General features: G+C 33.5%; 1 protein-coding gene across 4 annotated transcripts in view; it reads right to left on the bottom strand.

The window, feature by feature from the left end:
* Positions 1-20,949, bottom strand: part of SPOCK3 (SPARC (osteonectin), cwcv and kazal like domains proteoglycan 3) — a 510,259-nt gene that overhangs the window by 178,426 nt on the left and 310,884 nt on the right. For all 4 annotated transcript variants that reach the window (XM_054683476.2, XM_054683477.2, XM_001151431.5 and 1 more), the window contains one exon: positions 7,546-7,669. In XM_054683476.2, coding sequence (XP_054539451.1) covers positions 7,546-7,669 — 124 coding nt within the window. The remainder of the gene's footprint in view (positions 1-7,545; positions 7,670-20,949) is intronic.

Consider the following 20,949-nt stretch of genomic DNA (forward strand, 5'->3'; position numbering starts at 1 on the left):
TGGGCTTCCTTTTCTTTATCCCTAGTTTGTAGACATTATAAAAAAAGTCTTGTAATTTTTTTTAAAGATTAATTTACTACACATAAAATATTTAGGATATTAACTGATATTATTATACAGTTATTTTAGCAATTACTACAAATATTACTAGAACTTCTATTACCACAACTAGTATATGCCTAGTATTATTATTATCATTACACTTCTCTTAAAGAACATGTATATTTAAACATGTTCTACATAGTTTAGGATTTTTTAGATAAATGCATTCCTTATAAATACAAACTAGATGGACTGTTTATAAACTACAAGCTCTCTAAGATATAAAAGTTAACATGAAAATTCCACAACTGAATATATGTGGTGTTAGTCCTTTTTTAGTATATAGTAACAAAAGATGTAGACACTGATATTATATGTTCTATTCTGTGATGGCTACAGAAAACTTAATTAACACGGGCTTAAGCTCTATTTAAACTTTTCTTTTTTTACATGCAAAAATCTATAGGTAACTTCATACCTAATGTTGAAAATACTGAACACTTTTCTTATAAATTGGGACTAAGGCAAGGAGATACATTGAACATTGTAGTGGAAGTCCTAACCAAAACCTAAGGCAAGAAATAGAAAGATAAAAAAGGAAGAAATAAACCTGCATGTATTCATGGAGAAGGATATTATATGTAAAAAAATCTGGAGAGATGACAAAACATTACTAGAAATAATACGTGAATTTAGCAAAGTGGCAATATACAAGTCAGTATAGAAAATTAACAATATAACAATATACTATCAGCAAACCATTAAAAACTGAATTAAAATTAAATTTACAATAGTACTAATAAAAAAGTACTTAACAAATTTAATAAAGGGCATTATGAAATTCTATACTGAAAATTACCAAACATTAATTAATGAAATATAACTAAATGGAGAGATATACCAAGTGTGTGGATTTGAAGATTCAGTACTGCACAATATCTAAAAAATGATTCTAGCTTGTTTTCTATAGAAATTGACAGACTGATTCTGAAATTCTTATGGAAATGCAAAGGGTAAACACCAAAGCAATATTAAAAAGGTATAACAAAGTTGGACTTTGCATCTGAATTCAAAAGTCAGCATTAAGGTACAACAAATTAGACGTGATACAGGCTTAAGGATAAATAGTTCACTGAACATAATAAAGACAGAAACAGACCCACACTTTTAGGACCATTTCATTTTTGACAAAGACATCAAAGCAATCCAATGAAGTAAGATGCTATAAACGATTCTGCAACTGGTTGGCTACTTTTTAAAAAATTTTGTGTAGAAACGGGTTTTTGCCATGTTACCAATGCTTGTCTTGAACTCCTGAGCTCAAGGAATTTTCCCATCTCTGCTTCTCAAAATGGTGGGATTATAGGCATAAGCCACCATGCCTGGCCTGGTTGGCTACATAAAAAAAAAAAAAAAACCTACCTTCTACTATACACAAAAACGAATCAGTATCATAGACCTAACCCTAAAAGTTAAAATTTTAAAGCTTCAAGAAGACACAGAAGATTGTTTTCTGCAACGAGTAATAATCATAGAAAATTGACAATATAGGCTTATTTATCATGCATAATATCTAAAAATATATTTTTATCATTAATCTGATATCACAGGCTTTAATTCAGTGAGAAACAATAAATTTAAAAGCCATATATTTTTATTTGTAAATTTTTTTTTAGTGATTCAAATAAAGGTAGTCACCACATCATGTGTAGCAATATAGAAAAAAATGAAGGGTAATTAATTTAAAAAATGAATTTGCTTCAATTTTACATTAAAAAATTGAAATGCAATTAAGAACACGGGCTCTGGACTTAGCTGAGTAACACTGGTCAAATGACTTAAATTCTCTGTGCTTCACGGTTCTCATCTATAAAGGAGGGATAATAACCAGTTAACATATTTAAAATATTTAAAGTATTTGCCAGAAAATATGGTCTACATAAATGTTTGATTTATATATATACACACACATTATACATATGCACACACACAAGTGTATATATGAGGTTATGAAAGTTAATGTAGTGAAAAGGCCATGGGCTCCCATATTGCAAGATCAAAACACAAGTTATTGTAAATGGTAGACAAAAATCAGGCACCTGTGCCTCTAACTCATTGCATTATATCTTCCCCACAGATAGACCACTGGCAACAAGCTGTGGGAAACACTGATCAGAGCATTAGGAAAAGAACTTAGTATCTAGAAATGCATGTAAAAGTAAAGGGACTGGGGTGAAGGTATTCTGGAGCAATGTACCCTGTGTTCTCTTAGAAGAAGGCATCAGTCATTGATCAAGTCAATGAGCAATCAGGGATTTGAAAAAACAAAACAAACACACAAAAAATGAGTTCTTTTCCTACCTGTGAAGCTTCTTTGCAAGCGTCTTTTAGCTGTTTGCTTCACTGTAAGTGGCAAATTTAAGAATTCACATTTTTCCCAGTAACTGAAGACAAGAGAGGATGTATTTTGTGCTTCAGCACATGGTTCCAGGGAGTAAGGATAGCGAATGTTGGAAACAAAATCAGTGTAAGGAGAGGAAGGCTTTTTTGACAACTAGAACACTCCTCAAATATAGAGGTTTACCTCGCAGAATATGATTTCATACCAGGGACTTTATTGCATAGACATTTGTCCTAGATGTTCTTTTAAGTTCCTTTTAAATTTGAAATTTTATGATAAAGTTCATTCATATTATTTCCTTTAATGTTCAGTGCTATAATAAGAATGTATCCCCATAAATGATCATGATAATGCTCTGGTGCTGTAATATTGATCGAGTTGGCATACCTCAGCCAAAAATCAAACGCAACCTAAGTGGAAAAGCAAGTCAAATAGAAAGAGTGCACATCCATTTCTGACAGTGGATCTTCCAAAATCAAATGATCTCAGCTCTAAATATTCAGAGGAAAGAAGATAGAACAACTAAATACTAAAAAGTATAACATATCAAACTTCTCATGATTAGGTGTCAGAAATTATCTACCTTTCAAAATGTTCATATAGTTGCTAGAATTAATAACTATTAAGAGAAAGTAAGAACATGACTCAAATATGGAAAAAATAAATGACAGAAAGGTTAAAACATTATAGTAGCATGTTGAAACTTAAAATAGAAAGTTTTTGAATTGTAATAAAAAAATTAGGCCTTCCCCTTTAATGCTAATGTTATTGTTCACACACACACACACACACACACACACCTACCTTTTATTTAAGTATTCAAAGGCAATAATTTGAAGGGATGCACAGTGATTCTCAGCCATGGCTACACATAAAAGTCACATGAGGAGTTTTAAAAATTCAAATTCATGGGGCCCCATTCCAAATCAATTTAAGTAGCATCTCTACAGCTGGATTTGAAAACTGCAGTCTAAAATAGGTAAGCTTTATATTTGCCTTCCTTCAAAACCCCCCCCCCCCCCACACACACACACACACACACAATTTTATGAACAATACTAATTTCTAAGGAATTCATGATTGTTTAGTTCAATTGCCAAGCACTGCATCACTAAATATGATAGAAAAGACTTTAAAATCATCCACTGTTGTCCTCAGGGAATTTATATTACACATGTTCTACTCAAGTCTAAAAGGTTAATATTATTTATTGACTTGTGCTCACGGCAAATGTAACGTACATTTTACATAACAAAGTGAGAAATACATCCATGATCTAACATAAATGGTATATTGAAGAACATTCCTAGTTCTTACTGCAGCTTGACAATACAATCAAAATAGACTTTGCCTGAAGTAAAGAAACGAAGGCCTTCATCTTTTGTGTCAATTTCAAGAACGATTACCTCTCAAACAACCTTGAACAGACTATAGTTTTATTTTTCTGGCATTGCTGAATTTGAAAGAATTCAGAGAACACTGGTTCTTTTAAAAAGAAAGATTAAATAGGCTTCTAAAGAAAGTAAATAATTTTTCTTAACAGGAAAAAAGGCAATGTTCCAAAAATACTTTTTATGAAAATCACAAATGTCCCAAGATTTTTTCAAGTAAGACTATTTATCCATAGTTCCTCATCTATTCATTTTTCTTTTTGTGTATGCATTTTTAAAATACTCTACTGAGGATTTCTAAAAACGTTGATTAACTTCAAAGCTTGAACTCAAATAAAATAATTATTCAAAATTGGTCACCTTGCATAATGAGGTTTACCTTTCAAAATTATATCTTAGTTATGTCATTTGGCTAAAGTCTTTCTTTGTGTACCTTCTGATATTCCTCTTTCCCACCACATCCCCCAGCTCCTGCACCTGACCTCACCTCCGGTTAAGATGTGCAATGAAAATATCATTTATAATCTCCTCTCTATAAAATGAGCTGAAAGTAATGAACAAACATTGTGGGTCTAAAATAGAACTTGTAGGAATATTATTTGTAGTATTAAAAAAACACCCTTTGTATCAATGCATGGGTCAACAATTCAGCAGATGAATAGGAAAGGCTTCCACAGCAAGACTGCACTTCCACACTGAATGTAGGGCCCCACATCCAAGACTCATCATATCTGGCTTCTGACTAATCTTTAACATATCAGGACTACTCAGGGGGGGATTTAAAACTTCAAGTAAGGAGCTTCATGGACCCTACTGAGCTTAGAATTTGGAGCTCATCATTATTGTTCAAATGTGTTTAAATCTGACCTGTCATAATTTGCAAGTTTATTGACAAAATTTAGTGATCCAAGAGCCAGAAGAAAGATCTTGTGATATCTTACCTATATTCTATTTTCAACTCTCATAAGCAGATGTTGGGAACATAATAAAATGACATTTACAAGAAGGTACTGGCCTTTGTGGTCTTTGTTCTTGATCAGTAGCTAAATAGCCTAGGGCAATACTTTCTTATGAGGGGGGAACAAAAAAACACCAACATATTGAAGTCCTTAATTTGAGATTCAAATCAAATAAACTCTTAAAAAAAGATTAGTAGGGATAGTTTCACCTAAATCTTTACTGGGCTAAGAGTTCTACTTAGTTTTCATTGTTTTATATAGCTCAGTCTCATTGCTGTCAATGCAAAAGTTTAAGATTAGGATGCATGGTTCAAAGTGGAAAAGTCACTAAGTTAAATTAGAATTAACAGAAATAAAAATGATGATTTAGGGCTATTAAAGACCCATATTCACTTGAAGCATGCTTTTTGTAATGTCTTTCTATGTAAAAAAGCATTTGTTAAAAGTGACATTTATGTAAATAAATATTAAAATAATAATTCAAATATGGATTATCTATAAGATTGGTTGTGTTGATACTACTAATAAAATTAGATGATTTATAAGCCAAGGTATCACAGTGTGCCTCATGCCCAAGGAGAACAATGAGGAAACCCCATGAAATTGAAGATATACCTGAATTAATCTACGTATAATACGTGCTTTTAGTCTTGAATGAGAATATGAGGGCTATTTCTTACATGCTAAGTAACTCTAACATCATCAATCAAGTCTCATCAAGTAGAATTCCACTTATAATTGTAACTTGGTGTCCTATGAAACTAAATTGGGAAAGGAAGGATCACCTGCTAGGAGCAACCTCAAAAGAGTCCCAAAAATGTCAGCAGAAGCCAGTAGACTTCTGTTAGCACTCTCTGGGGATGATGACACCCTAGGCACAAACATATCAGTACTTCTGGCACATATTTCCAATGTTGAGAAAGACATACTTCTACTTAGGTGGATGCCAGTAAAACTTTCCAATCTCTCTACCACTGACTCAATTTGTTCAATCATCTACACTCACCAGATAAAATTAGGATTAAAATTTACTTCATCTGTAGTTCTTCCTATCAGTTTGAATATTACAATCTGCATGCTTCATTATAAGTCAATAAATCAGCAAAATGATTTATACATAATTTCCATGTGGAATTTTATAATATGAGATAGGTTCACTCTCCCTTGTACTGGCAACAGGAATTCACTAAACTTGCAAAGCCAAGGCCCTACCTATACCATGTTAAATTCACCAAGATCAAGACCATGTTGAAAGGACCCCTGACACACTCCTCTCCTAGCAATAACTCCGCTTCTATATACATCTATAAAAGTTTAGCAGGTAGACATATGACAGCTTCACTAAGGATACACAGTACTTGGCACCTAGTATGTACTATGTATGTATTTAGTGACTGAATTAATTAAGAGCATCGTAGTGCACTTTCCCAGATTTGTAATTGTAAAAGGCAAGTGGAAGTTTTGGGGAAATATTTGCTCAGACAGATTATGATTCATAAGCAGGTATCCACAAAACCAAAACATATAAAAGGTAAAAAAATTCTGGAAATAACTTTGCAGTAAGCACAATCAGATATGAACTGAAGAAAGGTTATTTATAGATTTAATGTATACTCTTTATAAGAATATTTAAATTGTTGCTTAAAAATGTATTAATATGTTTTTGTTTTTGTTTTTTGTTTTTTGAGACAGAGTTTTGCTCTTATTGCCCAGGCTGGAGTACAATGGCACAATCTCAGCTCACTGCAACCTCCATCTCCCTGGTTCAAGTTATTCTTCTGCCTCAGCCTCCCGAGCAGCTGGGATTACAGATGCCCAACACCACGCCTGATGCATTTTTGTATTTTTAGTAGAGACGGTGTTTCACCATGTTGGCCAGGCTGGTCTCAAACTCCTGACTCAGGTAATCTGCCCACCTTGGCCTCACAAGTGCTGGGGTTACAGGTGTGAGCCACTGCACCTGGCTTAATAGTTTAATTATAGGGTAAGCTCCTTCTAGGGACACTGCATAATATGCTACACTACCTTTCTAAAATATATATATTTTTAATCTAAATTTTTAAATGTATCCAGTCCCTAGGGTTTCAGATAAAAGACAGTGAACCTGAACTCCTTACTTTCTGTTACATAAGCTAAGGAAATTTATCAATGTCTTATTTAGGCAAAGTTTGTAAAAATCCCAAAATATTTTCACAATATGGGACACTTAATTGGGAAGAACAACAATGTAGAAGAGAGGGCAAAGGCATGGAATCAGAGATTATATCAAATCCTAGCTTCAATGTCAACTAAATATGTGAAAATTGTCAAATTGCCTTTCTGATCCTGGTTTTTTCATCTGGTAAAGAGATTTTTGGTGGCTTAAATGAGATAATATAGGAGATAAAATATGAGATTAAAAAAAGTAATTCTAATGACAGATTGTAGCACATTTATTGTTGTTAAAATAATATTGATCACTAAAGCTATTGTACAGCATGCTAACATTTCTGACTTCTTTCATAGTAGCAACAAAGGAAAGGTTGGCTTTGATATCTGAGGGTTCATAGCTTTAGTATTTCAAACCTTAAAAATTCTGATATAGAAAAAACAAATGCACATTGAATCATATTCCAAACCAGTGAGATTATTCATTTATTTTATAAGTTAAATGAATAATTTGAATTATCACATTGGATAAGCAATGGTTTTAATCATTTACTAATAAGTATGCATCACTTATTTCAAACTAAACAACTGTAGGTGTCTTTACCTGAAAAGAGTAGGTATGACCATCTGAACCACAAACAGGGCTGGGATAGACCACTGGGCACTGCTTGCAGGTGGATAATATGGGACCCCTCCACTGCCTATGGTCTACTCCTGCTTCTTTCATCCTGTTAAAAAAATAAAGCAAGCATATTGAGCATATTTATTTTAAAATATACATTTATATTAGCTCATTCCTCTCCTAAACTGCCATTCCAACTCCTGACGATACATTAGAATCAACAAACTATTCTCATTTTTAATTTATTATTTCATGCCATATTTTTCATTATAATCTTTTGATTTATATCTTAAGGCTTGCCTCTGATAAAAAAGAATATGTTCCTTAAATATATTCTGCTAGTCACATATAAATGATAGCTGTATTTCTTCATGTGAACCCTTTTGATAGCCTCAGAAACAGAAGCAACACTTGCTCAGCAATAAAGAACTCACACATCTGGCACCTTCTTAAAAGCCGTCCTCATGTTCCATTAGGAACAATATAAAAAAGATGACATCTAATTCACTGGGTGCCTAAAAGTAAGAGTGGCTTACTTTTAGAGAAAACAGAAATAAAGAATTACAATTTTCCAGGATTTATCAGTATTTAGAAAGCCAAATTGCTAGGTTTAGTGATAACAAATCTCCTTTTGTTGTGTAAAAGTGTCTTAAAATAGATCCATGCAGCTTTGATATAGAATAACTGGAAAAAAAATCCATTCTCTTCTGCCACCTACACTTACGATTGGTTGTTTCCCCACTTTGGTTAAATTGCTTTATTCCTTTGCCTATTTGTGTGAACAATTTACACAGAGTCAGGAAAATGGCTTGAAAGTTAGAAAAAAAATTAACTGAGAGTTCATACAAACACATTTAATATTTAAAAGTCCTGTAGTAAATCAATATTCATTTATTACAACTGCTTATGGAGACAGTAATTTGATGCCTATGTCAGGATGAGAATAGATATTTTACCAGAAACATTTTTTTTCTTTTTGCTTTTTGTTTTCTTTTCATGAATATGTCAAACCTACAAAATAGTGGTCCCAAAATACTATCAAGACACATTTTAAGGACTTTCATTATAAGGAAAGAAGTTTGAACTATGTGTTTCAAATTTTGCCAGAGTTTGGGTGGGCATTACACATTGATTATTTTCTGTCTCTCTCTCTCTCTGTCTCTCAAAGATTTTCATGAAGCCTATCATAGTTCCAAATACGTTCTCTTTATTTCAGTTTTGTACATTCTGCCAAAAGACCACATTAAAACCTTGCTTTGCTACAAAGTTCATCATATAATAGATACAATGGGAGAAAATAAACATGCAAATTTTTCCTGAAAAACAGTTGGCACAATATCCTAGTGAGAGATAAAACAATGATTGAAAAACGTGGACTATTCTGTAACACTTCCAGATTTATAAATTATGAAAATGTAGCAGATACAAATTTAAAAAAAAATTCTACTTGCACTGAACTTTCACTGTGTGTAATCAAACAAGACATGAAATTATGCAACAATTATTTGCTCTTCAGATACATTAGGAGAAAGTATAAGCAAGTTTGGGCTTCTAATCAGTGAAAAGTATTTTATCAGAGCAAAAGAGGATTGTAGTAAAAAAAAAAAATAGGACGTATATGTCCTTTATGGTTAGGTTTGTAGCCCATCTCCATATCTCTTTTTTACTTCATCTCATTCTCCTTTCCTAACACATATAATTTTAAAAACCCTAATGATATCTGGAAACTAAACATTGTTGTATTAATAAATTTCTCTTATAAATATAACATTTATGACTTAGAAAATCTTTCAATTTTAATTTAAAGAGTAAATATAACTAGAAGTAAATTTTTAAAAAGTTTGAAGATTTGGCTGGGCACGTTGGCTCACGCCTGTAATCCCAGTGCTGTGGGAGGCCGAGACAGGCGGATCACCTGAGGTTGGGAGTTTGAGACCAGCCTGACCAACATGGAGAAACCCCGTCTCTACTAAAAATACAAAATTAGCCAGGCATGGTGGTGCATGTCTATAATCCCCGCTACTCAGGAGGCTAAGGCAGGAGAATAGCTTGAATCCAGGAGGCGGTGGTTGCCATGAGTCAAGATCACACCACTGCACTCCAGTCTGAGTGAAACTCCGTCTCAAAAAATAAAATAAAATACAATTGAAGATTTATTAGAAATTTGTGAAACTGAAATGAGCTCTTAAAAAGTAAAATTGTAATGTACTTGTAAAATAGATTTTGAAGTAAAACAAGATTAGTTGTTCTTATTCCTTCCAGTTTTAACCATACGGAACACTAAATAAACATGTTCATATTCTTTTTTTATTATTATTATACTTTAAGTTTTATGAGTGTATCAATAAAAATGGTACTTTTTATTTAGTTTTGATGCTGGTCAGGATTTGCTGGAGTGAAATATAATCACCAACAATATACAAATGCATTTCTCAGTCTTATTATAGGAATACAAAAGTACTTCTACAAATTTATAGAAGTCCAACTCTATGTGATATCACCTGTCCACCTATATGTAATATCACTATTCATCATGGGAGAGATTTTTGCATTTCCAGACTCCTTTTATAAAAATGTATCCTAGATGACGAGTTGATAGGTGCAGCAAACCACCATGGCAGGTGTATGTGTATACCTCTGTAACAAACCTGTACATTCTGCACATGTATCCCAGGACTTAAAATAATTTAAAAAAATGTTTCTTATGATTCATAATGTGTTTGGTTTGGCATCAGAGATTGTTCTCAGAATTAGTGTTCTTCTTAGTCTATTTAAATTTTTGTTTTGTTCTTAGAAAAATTAGCCAAGTAGATGAAGATGTAACATTAAAAACTTAACACTTAATACCTATGTATGATATATAATATGTAAACATATATAAATTATATATACACGGAAATCATCTGTTGTTGGTCGGTTTTTAATTCTATTTTGAAGGCCCCATTTAAGAGAGAGCAACGTGTTTCTAAGAGAGAAGTGAAGTCACGTAGTCATTGTATAGGTGAAGATGAGCAAAGCAACATGATTAGGGAAAGGTGTATTTGGCTCAGGCTATGAGAATGGTTGCCTGGCAACTGTGGCAAGAGGAATGCCCCAGGTAAGAAACTAGATCTGGGAAGAGCACAACTAGGCACATTATTCTGAATATTCTAGGTGCAGAAAAGATTAACCTTTGAGCATACATCTAATTTTTTGATACACCAAAGGTCATTTGCAGTTAGTTATTTGAAATTATTAACAAATAGGGTGATACAACTTGCTTCCACTAATGAAGTAAAAAACCTAAGCTGGCTGAAAAACTCTGAACATTTTCAGAAATTGGTCTTCTAACAGTAGCTCCACTGGAATAAACGTATGACTTTCAGACAATTATTTTTTCAAGAAAATATTCAATTCTAAAAATCTGAGTTAAAAATTTATTTAGTTTATAACTGCATCCTATACAGGGTCACAACCCTTCCCTTAAGGAACAAGAAATTGTATTTTTGAACCCAGGGAAACGAAGCAAATTGAATAACATATAATAAACTCAAGTTTTCTTTTTTTTTTTCCTCAGAATCATTCGTTTCAAAGATTCCAGATTCAAGGCCCTAAGATAGTTTCATATAATTATAAATATTATTATGTTTTTAAGAGCTGGAAAATTAAACTAATAACTAAAGAGGAATTCATACTATTGCTAGCGTTCTTTTAGGTGACTCACTTCTAGGCAGTTGAATCATGTTATCTTCTTACCACCTGAACTATTATCTTGTATTCATGATTTAACTTTCACTCTAGTCTTCAATATGTCTCTAGCAACAGTCTCATATGAAAGCTCAACAGTCTCATTTTCCTAATAACTATAATGTTAATTGCTGCTACATTCATTTACTCATTTATGTTCTACTTAGTTTTCTGTTTAAGTTAATCATGTTCATTTTAACAAAATAATTTGAACAAAACTTCCATGTTTCAGGATTTACACTGATTTCTGAAAGAGGGTAAATGATGTTACCAAAATGGTTAGCAAAAAAACAAAAACCACAAAAAACCCTCTCATTCTAACTTGACTTGAATTTAACATATGCCCATTTCATTAATCAGCCTTGGCAAGCCAGCCACCTCCCTTGGTCTTAATTTCTTCACTTCTGCAATGACAGGTTTCATTATTATGGATCACTTGATCTTGAGTAATCCATCAGTCTATAAATCTTTAATCAAATTACTTATATGAAGGTGCTTAGCAAAAGTTAGAAGCATAAATAGTGCATATTGGCCACATGTTATGATTTTAGGATTTGATTTAGTGTTAACAAGTGAAGCAAATATATCATTATGGGGTGAAGGATGAGGTTGGATGTTAAAAGAGAGAGCTAGAAATGCTGAAGTTGCAATGCTGGGCTGTCTCAAGTAGCAAATGAAAGACATGGAGGGAGCCCAGTCATATGATAACCAATGAATGAAAGGAAATAAAATGTGGCGTGGTTGTGTTAAAAGAGGCACAGTTTCCATGAAAGCCATCTACAAATAAAATAATATTTGCATTACAATGTCAAGAAACAAGAAATCATAAAAATAAATGGTATAACACATTGATTCTCTAAATAAATATTTTTCTTAAACCTTGTAGTTCTTGAATCTGATACCATATAGTAGAAAGTCTCAGTTCTTAACGTCCTAAATATGCAAGCAGAATAAAATGCCAATTTATGCATTATATATTTACCTTAGGAGAGATATGGTTTGGCTCTGTGTCCTCACCCAAATCTCATCTTAAATTGTAATCCCCACGTGTCGAGGGAGGGATGTGGTTGGATTATGATGTAAAAAACCTAAGCTGGCTGAAAAACTCTGAACATTTTCTGAAATTGGTCTTCCAACAGTAGCTCCACTGGAATAAATGTATGACTTTCAGACAATTATTTTTTCAACAAAATATTCACTTCTAAAAATCTGACTTAAAATTTATTTAGTTTATAACTGCATCCTATACAGGGTCACTGTCACTCACTTGTGATAGTGAGTGAGTTCTCATGAAATCTCCTGGTTTTATAAGTGTTTGGAAGTTCCTCCTTTACTTTTCTCTTTCCTGCTCCTTCGTGAAGGAAGTGCCTTGCTTCCCCTTCCCCCATGACTGTTAAATTTCCTGAGGCCTCCCTAGCCATGTGAGACTGTGAGTCAATTAAACCTCTTTCCTTTACATATTACCCAGTCTCAGGCATTTCTTTATATCAGTGTGAAAACTAATACATACCAATATTAATTTAATTATTAACAGAAGGATTTGATTATAATCTCATAAAACAACATTCAAGTGAGAAGAGATATTCTGTGGAATATCTCAACTGATGGTGACTTAATATATTTCTTCTGCACTCAATACACCTACTATTTCATGTCCCAAATCATTTGCTTTTTAAAATTCTGCCAGAGTTGTGGTAGGATTATTTCTTCAGATATGACTGCCAAGTCATGATTTCTTCCCTATTGGTCATAACTTTTCAGGAAAGAAGGCTACTTTTATTACATTTTGCCATGGGTCTTAGCAAAGGACAGTTGCTATTAGCTGACTGCAGTAAATTATCTTTCAGTGTGAGAAAATTATATAAAAGCTGGAAAAGCCTACATGGAACTTACTAAATCTACAATGAACACTACTTACTTTAAATGATTTCTATATTGTATGTCAGGAATTTGAGCATTAAAGGAAAATATCATAAGAAATAAATTTTAAGTAAGGTATATACTCTATGAATGCAAAAAAGTATTCTGTTGGCCTCCTATCCAAATACTAACCAGGCCCAGCCCTGCTTAGCTTCCTAGATCAGAAGAGGTCAGATAGGTTCAGGGTGGTATAGGATTAGGCTGTAGACTAAAATACTTTATAAAATAAAATACTATTAACAATGTTGCTATAAAAAATGGATGTTATATAAGAAATCATTTGACATAGCTTATTCTGCAATATGAATAACAACCTGATTTGCTCTATATATTTTCAAAGGACAGAAATTCACAAAAAAACAATTTTTAAACATATTTTAAAATACAGTGGGAGAAGTAATTAATGAAAAATACCTTTAAAAATTATTCCTAAGATAAATTAGCTACAATCTGATATAGTTTGCATGTTTTTTCCCTCCAAATGTCATGTTGAATTTTGATTCCCATTGTTGGAGGTGGGGCCTGGGGGAAGGTGTTTGGGTCATAGGGGTGGATCCCTCATGAGTGCTTTGGTGCCATCCTCATGGTAATGAGTGAGTCCTTGCTCTATTAGTTCTGGTGAGATCTGATTATTTAAAGAGCCTGGCCTCTCTGTCTTGATTTCTCTCTGGCCATGTGATCTCTGCACACCCCAGATCCCCTTCAAATTCTGCTATGAGTGGAAGCACTCTGGGGCTCTCACCAGAAGCAGATGCTGGCACCTTGATTCTTGTACAGCTTGGAGAACCATCAGACAAATAAACTTCTTTTCTTTATAATTAAGCCAGTCTCAGGTATTCCTTTATAGCAACATAAACTAAGACACAATCTAAAGAATGATTATAATAATAAATTTTCAATATGAACTGTGCTTATGAGGCCAACAAGTATGATGTAGAAAAGTTACCAAGAAATCAAAACAATCAGTGATTTAAAGTATACGCTTTACAGAGCGTTTAAATTAAACATCAGGATTTAGAGTTTAAAGAGAAGTGGATAATTTATAATGAGCACCAATTTCTTTGAACAGATCCAGTTATTATCATACTTGAATAATATACACTGTCAAGTAAATGATTTTTTAAGTGGTGAGCATATTCATAATTACTGAAGGCACCAATAAACTCTTTCAAAATTTCAATAGGCATCACGACAAATGACATGACTACATATTTCCAATCTCCTTTTCAATCTGACCCTCAACAGACTGAATGAGTAAAATAGCTTTGAAATGTATAAAATGTAGATGATGTCAAATTCAGATTGTAGTGATCGAGGTCCATACTCTTTCCACACACTTAATTCCACACTATTTCAATTACTAAAAACCCCTTCATTTAAAAAGGTATATTCAACTGCAAATGATCTTCATTGTATAAGATATAAAGAGTCATTACCAGGAGTTATAATGGACAAGAAATCTTTATAAACCCGTTTCCAGCAAAATGCAAGCCAACAGATTAAGAATTTATAATCTCATGTGTGACAAATTAATTACCTCATTAAAAGCTATGTATAGTTATCATCATTGAAAGAAGTGTTAGAAAGTTATTTTTTCTTTTAAATCAGTATAATATTAAAATGCATTATTTTAGGAACTAAACCAAGTATTTAAATAAATCTAAGGTTAGATTTACATGTATGCTGATAGCCTTATGTGACAGACACATATATTACATTGTTTATCATTTTAACAATCTTATACAGTGTGTATTAGCGTTTAAATTGTAAGGCTAGGAAGAAGTAAATTGACAGAGCTTAATTATCAAGTCTCTGGTACGTACAATTCATAAATATGGACTTCCAGGGTTATCCTTTCCATTGGGCCATTTATGTTTCCTACCATAAGCATACACATAAAATTTTAAATGTAATGGAAAACCACATTCCAATATTCCATAAATTTCTAGACCCGTTGATGTAATAGGTTAAAAATGACAGCATCACTACCTCAAATTTTAGTTAGAATCTTCATCACCACCAAAATACAAGGTGGTGTCTGGAGAGTATACCTCCTGGCTAATGAAATCTGAAATTTATATGGTGTGAAATAAATAATAAAATATCATAATCTAGATTCTGAATTAGTAAAAGGATTAACTAACTAAGGTATGAATTGGTTCTATTTAATTTGTATTGACAGGTATATTTATTTTCATTCAAGATATTAATGTTCATAAGCAAAACAAGCTTTCAACCATTAACTGTGTTACTATTTTAACCTTAACTAGCTTATAGTGTCAGCACTGAGCAAAGTGTGAACTAAGATTTGAGTTCATAAAAATATGTGATTCTTAAATATCAAGGAGATTCTATATTTGGAAAAATGTATTCACATTTTAAAAATAGCAGTGACAGATATGCAGCTTAAAGCGAGAAAAATATTTTACCAAAAGAAAATGACTAACAGTGCAACATTTCCTAAAAGACATGGAAAAATATTCTGTTTGACTATTGAAAACACATTTATATATACATATAAATGTCTTGATTGTGAAAAATTCTTTTAATTTTTAAAAAATTTTCTTAACAGAAGCCAATGATTTTAGCTGCTTTTAAAAATAGATCTGAAAGCTTCAGCAGAGCCATTTAACAATTAAATGCTGCATTTTATTTAAGTAAACCGTCATTAAGGACCATCCAAAGTTCAGGGAAACAAAACACAGCTTTTCCTTCATACCCTGTCTTTGTGGAAGTCATTATCATTGCCTTTCTCCTAGCTTACTGCTTTATTGGAAAAGGAAAGTTGCAGAAAGAAGAAAGAAACTACCATGTTTTGCTTGAGTCTGATTTACAGGATGAAACAAACGATTAAGTGTGAAACCTCCACTCTGCATTAGCTCTGACAGCTATATTTGAAGTACAGCAATTTGCCCAATCACATGTCTGATTTTTCAAGTTAACAAGTAATTAATAAAATTTAAAAGACAGCCTAATATTTTATCCTATAGCATTTTTCTATCAGATTGTATTGGTTTCCTTTCCTGGAAGAGTATACTTTCAAACATGTGTTGATTTTTTTTTTTTTTTTTTTTTTTTGAGACTGAGTCTTACACTATTGCCAGGCTGGAGTGCAGTGGCACGATCTCAGCTCAACTTCTACCTCCTGGGTTCAAGCAATTCTCTTGCCTCAGCCTGCTGTAGCTGGCACTATAGGCGCACGCCACCACACTCAGCTAATTTTTGTGTTTTTTGTAGAGACAGGGGTTTCACCATGTTGGCCAGGATAGTCTCAATCTCTTGACCTTGTTATCCGCCCGCCTTGGCCTCCCAAAGTGCTGCGATTACAGGCATGAGCCACTGCACCCAGCCCGTGTTGACTCTTTATTGGTATAACCAGGAGTAGGGGCAGACTCACTAGCCAAGGAACTGTTCTCCTGGAAATTGTATCTCAATACTTTGTACTATATATTAAAGACTATAAAAAAGCCTTTCAAAAACAGTTTTATTATTGTTACTTGTAGTTACAGCTACATAAATGTTCTATGAACTGAATCAGGTACCATTAAAATTCCCATCACTATCTCTCCTAATAAATTATCATCTTCTAACCTACAAATAGTACCTATGCGCCCTTCTAGATACTGTTTAGTTATTTGCTCATAAACGTACAACGGGGGTCCCCAAAAGCCAGGCAGTGGCCCAGTATCCGTCGCCTGTTAGGAACCGGGCTGCACAGCAGGAGGTTAGCAAGCCAGCATCACCACCTGAGCACCGCCTCCTGTCAGATCAGCAGTGGCATTAGTGCAAACCCTATTGTGAATGGCGGACACGAGGGGTCTAGGTGTTGCCCTCCTTATGAGAATCTAGCATCTGATCATCTGAGGTGAAACAGTTTCATACCCAAACCATCTCCCACTCCCCTGTAAACCAGTCCTTGGTGCCAAAAAGATTGGGGACCGCTGCCCTACAAGATATTCAGGAAGAATTTCACACCCTAGTGGCATCAGAGGGATAGAATCATTACATTCATGGAATTCAGAATTTATTTGTGGACAAAAAAGTAGGAGTAGCTTTTTGTAGGATTTATCTATAGTCCAAGAAGTGATAAGGACAATATAGAGCCTATCTCACGAAGTTATATTCATCTTTGAGGTCCTGACTTTGATGCCATTGGTTTGTAAATATTTTCTAACTCCCCTTATGCTTTTATATGTCTTGTCAATTCTAACAACCACCTATATAGTCATCTTTCCTATTTAACCCAATTTATACTCACACTCCCCTAATTCTGAGTCCCTTTCATGCTCTAATGACATCTCTCATGACATTAGGAGACGTATCTGCGCCTAATACCTACTCTTTCCTTCCTTATGCTGTTTCTCTAATTCTGAAGTTTGGGAGATTATGGACCCACTTAGAGCAAAGGCCACTTTCTGTAGCCTACAAATATTTCTAACTTCTGTTGAACTCCACTTACAAGCACGCAGGAAGCAGCAGGGCAGTAAAAGATGTCATTTTAATCACAGTATGATATTGCATATAAGTTGAATTTAATCTCAGCATCCTTTGGAGTCAACATACCAAGCATTCTGACCTCTGTGCAATTTGCCCAATCAATGCCTGTTTTTCCTTTCGTTAGATCACACTTCCAGAAATATAGTTTCTAAGATTGGGGGATGTGTTAGTTTCCCATGTCTGCTGTAATAACTTACCAAAAACTTGCTGATTTAAACAACGAAATTTAATCTCTCACCGTTAGGAATCTAAAAGTCTAAAATCAGTATCTCTTGACTGAAATCAAGGTGTTGGCAGGACTACACTCTCCCAGTGGGGGGTTTCCAGGTCATAATCTGTGCTTGCTTCTTCCAGTTTCTGGTAGCTATTGACATTTCTTGGCTTATGGCTACAACTTTCTACTCCATCTTCCTACCACTTTCTCCTGTTTTTGTCTGTGTCAAAACTCCCTGTCTCTCTCTTATAAGGATACATGTGATTACATTTAGGTCTCACCCTGATAATCTAGGATAAATTCTTCCTCTGAAGATCCTTAATGTAACCATATCTTTTGGCACACATAGTAATATTCACTCTTATGCTTTATAAGATGATATTCGCAGATTATGGGAACTAAGATATGGTCATATCTTTTAGGCCATCATTTAGCTCACAACAGGGAGAATACTCAGAAAAGAGAGATTCTATTTCTCTGATAAAAAAAAGCTTCAGGAATGGAGTCCCTAGTTTGGAGAGATGTCATAATTAATTCCATGCATAAATTCACATAGACAGTATATTTTGCCCTGTCTAATCAATTCTTTCACATCTAATGGAAAAATGTATGGTCCATGATGATATTTTGGGACTCATACATTGCCCATTAGCAGCCACAAGACTGTTCCCATCTATGCTTTGTCTTAATCACAAACCACATCCAGGTCTAACTGATTCTTCTGTCAGTAAAGACCAACTCTAGGTTCCCAAACAAAAGGTATTTAAATTCATCTAATTTCCCAGTGAATTTCAGCACTGTTTGTACTTTTTACACTTTACTGATTTTTAGACACTACATAACTGTTAAAGTTGTAAAGAGTAGAAAAAAAAGACCCCATTTTTATGCATTAAAAATTAAAAATGGCAGGCATATCAACATCCCTCATTTGACCCTAAATTTTATTAAAGCGGGGGCTAATGATAATGGGGTTTCTTTTTGTTCTTTTGCATTTAGCAGTCGTGGTCACTGGAGGAAAGCTGAAAGAAAGTAGTGGGTATAAGGCTTAGTGTCACAGAATTGGGAAAGATACAGGCTTTGTGACATCCAAGGTTGACATTAGCTTGCCTGTTAAAAGCCAGTCAGTTAGAATAAAATAAAAATAATAAACTTGCCTCTGAATTCAAACAAGTGTCTTTTTTTCCTCAATGTTATTTTATGCCATAATATAAAGGAACGTCACAAAACATTTAACATAATTTCTTCCCTTTGGTAGGTTCAGCCTATCAAAGACTCTTTTCTGCCCTGTGTTTTAGAATTTTTAGCATGCTTTCCATTATTTATTTAGGAAGCAAGCATTCAGGAAATTAAAAATTTGGCTCTTCACAACTGTAAGTGGAAGAGTAATTTATAAAGGCTTTTAAAAAATACTTTAAACCTTTCAGAACACTGTTAATTTACTGCATGTTTTGGTTTGTCACATGACTTTTTAGAATAACAAGATCCATTTAATCTACGAACTCATGCTAATTTCCCCTTGAAAAATGCTCACCACAGTCTCTCTTGCCCTTCTGACAGCTTTTTTCTGACCAACTGGAGGCCATAAAATATACTACATGCTAAGAATTTTCTACACTTCCTAACTCCCTCACTAACAATGCCTGAAAGGCATAGAGAGATGACTAATGACTTATCATGTTTGCTGAACACATGGCTGGTAAGTGGAATGGCTAGGCTGAAGAAAAACGTTAGTAGGTCCCAGGGTGTGGACTCCCATGGTTAAATTAAACCGACCTGGAAAATGCTGCCAAGGAGTTAGCCACCGTCTTCCCATCATATTGAAGGGAAGCTGAAATGGGCAACTTAATCTAGTGCAACTTGTTAGAGACTTTTGATAAAATAATAACACTTTTTTACTCTAATTGTTTTTCTTGTTAGAAGTTTATTTGTTTTAATATTGATTTGATAAAAGTAACACTAGCATTATTTAGGATTGGGGTTCCCTGGGGTACTTTAATCACTTCCCAGCAATAGATTAAATATAACTTTGTAGTAATCTTGTCCCACAAATGTCAGTGGATATATAGAGAGATAAATATCTATGCTTATATATTACTATGGCATGGCTAGAGAAGGAAATTCTACAAGCATGCTTATAGAACAGGCAATACATAAACAAGTAGCCATAGCTGTATTCTAATAAAACATTTGTATGAACAATGAAATTGAATTTCATATAATGTAATGTATCACTAAATATTACATTTTTGATTATTTACCCCAACTCTTTGAAAATACAAAAACCATTCTTAATTCTCAGGTCCTACATAAGAAGACTGTCAGCAAGATTTTGTACACAGGTCTAGTTTTTGACCCTGCTCTAAGAAATAGTAGAACTACAAAATAGAAAAAAAAACGTATTCCCCAAATCAACCAAAAAGAGACCTCACTGCCTGAACCTGAGAATACCCTTACTAGTTTAACGTGTGTGTAAAAAGTACATTTATATTGTGTGATACCATTGAAATTTGGGGGTAAATTTGTTATAGCATTATGATAAATAATATAGATATTTGAAGCAATCTAGACATATTAATATCTAAAATACATCTTATTTTAACACAGTCAAAAAATGAAATAATAGAAAATGATTTCTAGCCTTCTTGGTTTCTAGTGAGACATCAATTCAACCACTCCAAGGTAAATTTTTTTTTTAAATATTTACAAATGATTCTAACTTTCAAAGCATAGAATCTCAATCTTGGACTTGAGAGTGTGAAGAAATTTTAAAAGCAAAAATACAATTCTCAACAAAATATACCTCAGAGTCAGTGCTGTGCTTGTGAATTTCCCAATGTGCAAAGTGAAAGAGTTCTAAAATCCAATTTATTTTAAGAAAACTCATGGAGCCACATGAACGCATTAAGCTTATTTACCAGTTTCTGTTTGTTTAACAACTCACTTTAAACAAGTATGCAAATATATCTATGTCCCACTAGAAAATCAAATAAACTTCTTCTCTAAGTTACACACATTAATTTACACTCATA

This window comes from Pan troglodytes, chromosome 3 (genome assembly GCF_028858775.2).
Source record: "Pan troglodytes isolate AG18354 chromosome 3, NHGRI_mPanTro3-v2.0_pri, whole genome shotgun sequence".
Classification (NCBI taxonomy): Eukaryota; Metazoa; Chordata; class Mammalia; order Primates; family Hominidae; genus Pan; species Pan troglodytes.